The sequence below is a fragment of the Mesoplodon mirus genome (genome assembly GCF_964341445.2).
Source record: "Mesoplodon mirus genome assembly, chromosome: 1".
In the NCBI taxonomy this organism is placed as follows: domain Eukaryota; kingdom Metazoa; phylum Chordata; class Mammalia; order Artiodactyla; family Ziphiidae; genus Mesoplodon; species Mesoplodon mirus.
The window spans coordinates 21,950,897-21,959,544 of NC_138976.1; the positions used below are offsets into that span (position 1 = coordinate 21,950,897).

General features: G+C 47.6%; 1 protein-coding gene across 1 annotated transcript; it reads right to left on the reverse strand.

The window, feature by feature from the left end:
* Positions 1-1,283: 1,283 nt before the first annotated feature.
* On the reverse strand, positions 1,284-2,218 carry OR13J1 (olfactory receptor family 13 subfamily J member 1; the record flags this gene model as incomplete). Its single annotated transcript, XM_082644871.1, is given in 4 exon segments — positions 1,284-1,893; positions 1,895-1,998; positions 2,004-2,203; positions 2,206-2,218. Coding segments are annotated over 4 exon segments (927 nt in total).
* Between the last annotated feature and the right edge of the window lie 6,430 nt (positions 2,219-8,648).

Below are 8,648 nucleotides of genomic sequence, written 5' to 3' on the forward strand. Positions count from 1 at the left end.
ATTAATCTGGAGGTGGGGACACCTACTTTTTCTTACATTTTTCTCCCAAATATTTTGTTTATGTCTTAAGTCTTTTATGTTCTCTTTAGAGCCTAGGCTTTTGAAACTCAGATGCCAGGAAAACATCTCTTTGTTCTCTGCTTTCTGCAATCACATCTCTCCCTTCGGGCACTGAGCAGAGTGTGATGTGAGAAGATCACGTCTCACATCACATTCACCAATTAAATGGTGAGAAGGAAGGAGAGGTGTGGGCTAGGTGTCTGTTCCTGTATCAGAAATATTATTCCACAGAAATCACTAGGACACATGAGCCCAAATAGCTGGGATTCAGGACACAGCAGAGTACAGAAGGCACTGAAGAGAGAGACAGAGATAAGACAGACCCCACCCAGCTAGGAGGGATCAGAAGGGGTTTTCTGGAAGCCGGATGGCATGGAGGGCATTGAGTGAGAATTGAATGAGTTTCCATAATGCCAAGATGTTGGGAGAGTGTTCTCTCTGGTCACCAGTGTCCGTATCACATTCCTCCCCTGAGATTTCCATCATCCCATCTGGTCCCCAAGCAGGAAAGCACTTAGAACACTTAGTATAGTGCCTAGCCTGGTATGTGGTAAGTCTCCAATATATGTTAGCTAAAGGTCAGGTGTTTGGACATGGGAGGCAACAGCAAGGGGGAGACGGGGGCAGGAAAGGCTGATCTTTACTGGGGAACTGGGACTAGTCAGGGTGTCTGGACCTGCAGAGCGTGTGTGTGTGGAGTTAGGGCAGAGGCAAGCAGCCAGTGATGAGGCTGGGCAGTGCTGGGCAACACTGAGGCTCACGGCCGGCTGGCGTGTGCAGCTGGCAGGAGGGAGGCTGTGGGGCACAGGACAGGGAGGGGGTTTAGTCAGGGCCAGCTTGTGGGGTCCTCGAATGCCCCACTGAAGACCTCACAGTTCATCCTGAGCTCTGGGGAGCCATCCAGGGGTTTCAGTCAGGAGAGTGACAGGATCACATGTACTTTTCTAAAAGATCCCTCTGGATGCCCCTTGGAGGAGAGATTGGGAGGAACAAGACTGAAATCCTAAGGCCAGACAGGCGGCTGGTGTAAAGATGCAGGCAGTGATGCTGAGAGCGCCCCATGGCTCTGCCGGGGGGAGGAGCAGAGGGGTGATTGTGAGCTCCTCTGTGGCAGGATCAGTGGGACTTGGTGCTGAGTTTCTGAGCTGGAGATTCCAGACCCGCAGCCCTCACTGTAGGCTAATGAAGGCCTGGCCTGCTAGCCTGCAGAGCCCCGGCCTCCCTCACCTGGAGGTCCATCTCCTGCCCCACACCTTCCTGGTGGCCTCCATCACTTCCTTGTTCCTCAGGCTGTAGATGACGGGGTTCAGCATGGGCGTGACCACAGCATAGAGGACCGTGGAGGCCTCATCAGAGATGCGGGCCTCCTTGCTCCTGCGTTTCATATACATGAAGATGACGGTGCCATAGAAAAGCAGCACCACAGCCAGGTGCGCCGAGCAGGTGGAGAAGGCTTTGTGGCGTCCAGCGGTTGAGGACACCCTCAGGATGGTGGCCAGGATAAGCATGTAGGACAGGCAGATGAACGCCAGGGGCACGGGCAGCAGCAGGGTGGCACCCACCCACAGGAAGACCTCGTTGACTGACGTATCACTGCACGCCAGCTTCCGCACTGCCAGGATTTCGCAGGTGAAGTGACTGACCACACGGTGGCCACAGAAGGGCAGCCTCATGGTGATGACTGTCTCAGTCACTGACTTGAAGAAACAGAGTACCCAGGCGGCTCCCGCCAGCAGCAAGCAGAGCCGGTGGCTCATCAGCACAGGGTACCTGAGTGGCCGGCAGATGGCCAGGTAGCGATCATAGGCCATGATGGCGAGCAGCAGACACTCTGGAGCTCGTGGACAGGCTCAGACACATCTGCATTGCACAGCCAAGAAAGGAGATGGTCTTCTGGGCCGACAGGAGGTGGACCAGTATCAGGGGCACAAAGGTGGACTGTAGCAGATAAAGAAGATGGAGAGGTTGCCCAGGAAGAAGTACATGGGCGTGTACAGGTGGACGTCCAGCACGCTCACTGCCACGATGGCCGTATTCCCCAGCAGGGTCACCAGGTACATGGCTGAGCACAGAGGGAAGAGCAGGTGCTCCAAGGCTGGGTAGCCCAAAAATCCTTTCAGAAAGAAAGCAGAAACCTCTGTCTGTTGACCAGCTCCATACTGCAGGGCCTTGGAGGGCACAGCTGGGAGGCAGGGAAAGAGGGTGCAGGGTGGCGGGAAGCCCACAAAGTCTCTTTAGGGATGAGGTGTATTGTTAGGGTCCTTTCCAGCTCTGACACACTCTCTCTCTGTGACTTTGGGCAGTCCCCATTCTTCTAGGCTGCGATTTATCCACGTGAAAAATGAGGATTGATGTGGATCAGAATTTCCCTAAGAGTATTCATGGAAATGTTAGTAGGCAATCTGAAAAATCAATTTGAAACAACATTGGGTTAATCAAAAGTAAATAATACACTGCAGGACTTCTCAGAGCCTTTAATGCCCCACTGTGATTTGTGACTTTCTGAAAGCAGTGTAGAGTATGTAATTCCCAGACTTATTTGACCATAGATCCCCCTTTTACGGAACACCCATTAACCTCCTGCAAATAAGTATTCTACCAACATAGTCTGGGAAGCAATGGGCTGGATCAAAGGTCCTCGAATCTTAGGATCACTTGGAAAGTTTGTTAAAACAGAGATTTCTGGGCTCTGTCCCCGGAGTTTCTAACTCATTCGGTCTGAGTGACGCTGCTGCTGTTGGCCAAGGGACCACACTTTGAGAATCACTGGGCTAGGTGGTCTCTGAGGGTCCTCCTGGCTTTCAGGAAGCCTCTGAGCTACCTTACACCGTTCCCACTGTTGGGGATGCCCTTCTTTCTCCCTCAGCCTGCAGAAATCTGACTTATCGATGCAGGTCACCTCTGGTCTCCATGCATGAAGCACACATTGTGCCTCGCATTGGAGAGGCTCCTGGCCTCTGAGCCTGCCAGAGCGCTTGTCCACCTGTCCCCCCATAGGGCCTGCTTCATCGGCTACCGTGTGTGGATTGACCTTCAGAATCTGCCTCCATCGCGTGTTTTTGAGCGAAAATTTGATAGATCTTTTGGCCCTGCCCTAAACCTCCTGTTTTCTCTGAACCTGAGCCAGGCCTGCTTTGACTTCATGAACTCCTAGGCATCAGCGTGGAATATGCCCTTAGAGGTCAACTCGTTGGAGCTCCCATTGTGCAGGTAGGGAAACTGAGGCCACACAGCAGATCCCTGGCAAGGCGAGTCTAGAATCCAATCCTCCCAACAACATGACAGCTGTACCATGCTCAGAGCAGATGTTTGCCTCTGTTAAAACCCAAATCTTGGTTGGTCTTTTACCGCACTGGATGGACGTCTTTCTCCCAAGTCCCCAACCTTCCCCTAATCTTCTCACCAGCTAAGGAGCATGACTTAACCTTTCCTTGGTGTTTCGGGCACTTGGCACTATGTCACTAAACCCTGGGATGCACCGCCCAAGCCTGGGTCTGAGGCCCAGGGATACCCGGAGAGACTCCGTATCAGGAAGGATTTTGTGACCCTTTGAGTGGCCTGAAGGCACAAAGAAAAGTTATGTCTAAGGGAGTAATGCGCTTCCTGTCACCAGAGGCGTGCAAACAGAAGCAGGATGAGGCTCGGGTGGGAACTGGAGAGGAGTTCTGCCTGGGAATGTTCGGGATCCAGTGTCCTGGGGGCACACGTGTTCTCATTCATTTCCCTAATACCTAGCACAATGCCTGGCATATGGTAGGAACTCAATCACTTCTTGATTCTGAAAAATGGGAGGACTAAGAGAAGGAAATCATCTGCTACAAGGGAGGCGTGGACAGGAATTGGAGCTTAACCCAGCCAGCCCACAGGGGTGCCACCCCTCTCCCCTCTTCACCCAGATTCTGAAGGCCAAGTTGAAGGCCCCAGCCTGGCCACAAACAACTTCTTCCTGCCTTGCTGCCACTTCCTGGGGCTAAGACAACTTGGGAGTGAGCAACTGGCTGCCAGATACGAGCTGTTCCTAGCCTGGATGACACATGGTCGAGCTGGGAGGGGTCTTGCAGATCCGCAAGGCCACTCCCATGTTATATACGGGGGAAGTGAAGCTCAGAGAGGGAAAGAGGCTTGCCCAGCACTGCACAGTGAGTTAGAGGGGGAAGCCAAGGCTCCAGGAATTCCCCTGGGGCTCCTGACTCCCAGCCCCTTCCTCTGCCCCCATTTCCCCATTTTTTCACTTACCTTCAGGCTCTTCCAGATCCATGTCCCTTGTTCCCTGGAAAAAGTTGCAGAGACCAGGAACCTTCTCTGGCTGGAACTAGGAGAAAACAGGTCAAAGAAGCAGGTCTGAGCCTCCTGTATCCAGGGAACCCCGGTGGGCAGGACCCAGAGTTTCACACTGATTCAGCTTTCCAAACTAAGAAGACATGCCTAGGCTTTTGTAGAATTCAGCGAAGTGCTTGCAACTTGATAGACTAACGTGGAGCTTTTAGAATTTTGTGGAAGTAGACAAAGTACTTAGAATTCAGTGGAGTTCTTTGAAAATGTGTCAGGTTTGGTAGAATTAGGAAATTCTGGTGGGCTCAAGGCTGAACAGGGTGCCCGATAGTTTACTATGGGCAGCCAGGGACCGCCCGACCTGGGCAGCTCCCAGCTCCATGCCAGCTGACAGCCTCCCGGGAAGCAGGCACCTTTCAAAGCTCCCTGCGCCAAGGGACTGCACCATCCCCAAGGCAATTTAGAGGGAGAAGAGGAAATGCGCCCAGCTTAGAAACTTTGGGGTGCTTCAGGGATGATGTCCCAAAGACCCAATTACACAGAGTCTACTTAGAAATCTTAATTGGTGTGGGAAAGTTGGAGAAGGTGGCTCAGGGCCAGGGATCCACCCTCAGAGGTCAATCCCCAGCCAGTGCAGGCCGAGAATGTTTACAGGATCAATAAATGAATGAATGGATGGATGTACAATTAAAGCGACGCATAAGCAATTCTCGGTGAATACATTTAAAGAGAAAGGAATGAGTGAGTGAACAAATGATAGGCAGGGTTGCTTTCCAGGAGGGTTAGAGGTTTTGGCTCAACTCTCATAGGGATCTTAAGAAAATGCAAAATCTAGAAAGAGTGTAACAGGGGAGGGAACTGGAGGGAGAGAGAATTACGGAAGAGCAGAGCAGGGGCGTCCTCACAGGCCATCCCGACCAGCCCTCACTCTATGGACAGGAAAACTGCCCTAGAGTGAAGCAGCTGGCTCAGGTCACCTAATGAGGCAGAGACATGGCCCTGGATTTGTCTGCACTTGAATCGTTTGTCCCTCAGTCAATGCAAAACAGGTCATCCCGGGTCAGTTAGTGATCGGGTGCCTCTCACCTCCACCCACCCCTTTTCCCAACCCTCAAAACAGTCATCGTGGTGGATTCTCCTTGAGGTTCCTTCTAGTTTTCTGACTCCACGCCTCTGCGGGCTTAAGGACATCTTTATCAAATAGGGTAATTTTTATTTTGAAACTGGGTATTGTCATTGCTGTTGGATTTTTTTTTTTTATTAATTAATTTATTTATTTTTGCTGTGTTGGGTCTTCGTTTCTGTGCGAGGGCTTCCTCCAGTTGTGGCAAGCGGGGGCCACTCTTCATCGCAGTGCGCGGGCCTCTCACTATCGCGGCCTCGCACAGGCTCCAGACGCGCAGGCTCAGTAGTTGTGGCTCACGGGCCTAGTCGCTCCGCGGCATGCGGGATCCTCCCAGCCCAGGGCTCGAACCCGTGTCCCCTGCATTAGCAGGCAGACTCTCAACCACTGCGCCACCAGGGAAGCCCCTGCTGTTGGATTTTTAACTATTTTAAAATTAAAATTAATTTTATTAGCTTTTTATTTATTTGTACAAATTGTACATATAGAACATTCTCGTAAAAAATACAAAGAATGCAGAAGTATATAGTGTTAAAGTGACACTCCGTTTTCATGTCCCCTCCTCCCCACTCCCCAAAGGTGACCAGTGTTATTAGTTTTATGTATGTCTATCAGGTACTTTTCTGGTCTTTCATATCTGCATATCTACACATAGAAGTAGATTTTGTGATCATGTGTAAGGTTGGCTTTTTAGCAGGCTCTTTTGTTGCAGTCTTACTGAAGATAAGTGATATACAACGGCACACATTTAAATCATATAATTTGATCAATTTTAACATATGTATACAGTCATGAAACCATCACCACAAACAAGATTGTGAGTTTATCTGTCATCAGCAAAGTTTCCTCACGCCCCTTGGTAATCCATTCCTCCCTCCCCCAAGCAGGCCATCACTGACCTGCTTTCTGTAAATATAGATCACTTGCATTTTCTAGCATTTTACATACATGGGATTATACAGAATGTACTCTTTTAAAATATGGCTTCCTTTAAAAAAATACGGCTTCCTTTACTCAGTGTAATTATCTTGAGGGTCATTCATGTTGTGTGTATCAATAGCTCTTTTCTAAAATAACATCTTTATTGAGCTATAATTCAAATGTCATACCGTTTCCCCATTTAAAGTGTACAATTCAATAGTTTTTATTATGTTTACAGAGTTGTGCAACCATCATCACAATCAGTTTTAGCACATTTTTATCACTTCCAAGAGAAACTCTGTACCCGTTAACAGTGACTCTCCGTTTCCCCTCAAGCTTCCTCTGGCCCTAGGCAACCACTAATCTACTTTCTCTCTCTATAATTCTATTCTGGTCATTTTATATAAATGGAATCATATGATATGTGTCCCTTCGTGACTGGTTTCTTTCACATAGCATGTTTTTAAGGTTGACCTATATTGTAGCATGTATCAGTACTGAATTTCTCTTAATTGCTAGATAAAATTCCACGGTATGTATGTCTTTTTCCGTTTGGGCTGCTGTAACAGAATACCATAGACTGGGCAGCTTAATAAAGAACATAAATTTATTTTTCATAGTTTCAGAGGCTGGGAAGTTTAAAATCAAGGCTCAGGTAGATTTGGTGTCTGGTGAGAGCCCACTTCCTGGTTCTTGGACTACCGTGTTCTAGCTGTGTCCTCACATGACAGAAGGGGTGAGGGAGCTCTCTGGGGTCTATTTAATTTAATTTAATTTAAATTAAGTTAAATTTTATTTTTTGGCATTCTCTTATTTTCTTGGTGTTCTTTTTAAAAAAATTTATTTGATTGAAGTATAGTTGATTTACAATGTTGTGTTAATTTCTACTGTATAGCAAAGTTGTGTTAGTGTCTGGTGTACAGCAAAGTGATTCAGCTATACATATATATAATAGTTTGCATCTGCTAATCCCAAGCTCCCACTCCATCCCTACCGCTCCCTCTCTTTGCAATCACAAGTCTGTTCTCTATGTCTGTGAGTCTGTTTCTGTTTTGAAGATAAGTTCATTTGTGTCATATTTTAGATTCCACATATAAGTGATATATGGTATTTGTTTTTCTGGCTTACTTCTCTTAGTATGATAATCTCTAGGTCCATCCATGTTGCTGCAAATGGCATTATTTCATTCTTTTTTATGGCTGAGTAGTATTCCATTACATATATGTACCATATCTTCTTTATCCATTCATCTGTCTGAGGACATTTGGGTTATTTCCATATCTTGGCTATTGTAAATTGTGCTGCAATGAACATTGGGATCTTTTTGAATTATAGTTTTTTCCAGATATGTGCCCAGCAGTGGAATTGCAGGATCATATGGCAGCTCTGTTTTAAGTTTTTTGAGGAAACTGTTTTCCATAGTGGCTGCACCAGTTTACATTTCTGGGGTCTATTTTATAAGGGCACTAATCCCATTCGTGAGGGCTCAACCCTTATGACTTAATCATCTCCCAAAGACCCCACCTCCTAATATCACATTAGGGGTTAGGGTTTCAACATATGAATATTTGGGGGACACAAACATTGTCTATGGCAACGGATATTTTAATTTATGCATTCATCATTTGATGGACATTTGAGTTTCCACTTTTTTTTTTTTTTAGAATAATTCTTTATTTATTTTATTTATTTTTGGCTGTGTTGAGTCTTCATTTCTGTGCGAGGGCTTTCTCCAGTTGTGGCAAGCGGGGGCCACTCTTCATCGCGGTGCGCGGGCCTCACTGTCGCGACCTCTCTTGTTGCGGAGCACAGGCTCCAGACATGCAGGCTCAGTAATTGTGGCTCACGGGCCTAGTTGCTCCGCGGCATGTGGGATCCTCCCAGACCAGGGCTCGAACCCGTGTCTTCTGCACTGACAGGCAGATTCTCAACCACTGCGCCCCCAGGGAAGCCCCTGAGTTTCCACTTTTTGACTGTTATGGATAATACTGCTATGAACGTTCATGTACAAGTTTTTGTGGGGACATATGTTTTCATTTCCCTTGGGTACATACCTAAGAGTGGAATTGCTGGGTCATGTGATAACTCTATGCTTAGCCTTTTGAGGAATTACCAGACTGTTTTCCAAAATGGCTGCACCATTTCATATTCCATCAGCAATGTATGAGGGTTCCAATTTCTCCGAAACCTAACCAACACTTGTTATTATCTGCCTTTTTGATTATAGCCATCCTAGTGGATGTGATCTCATGGTGGTTTGCATTTTTTTTTT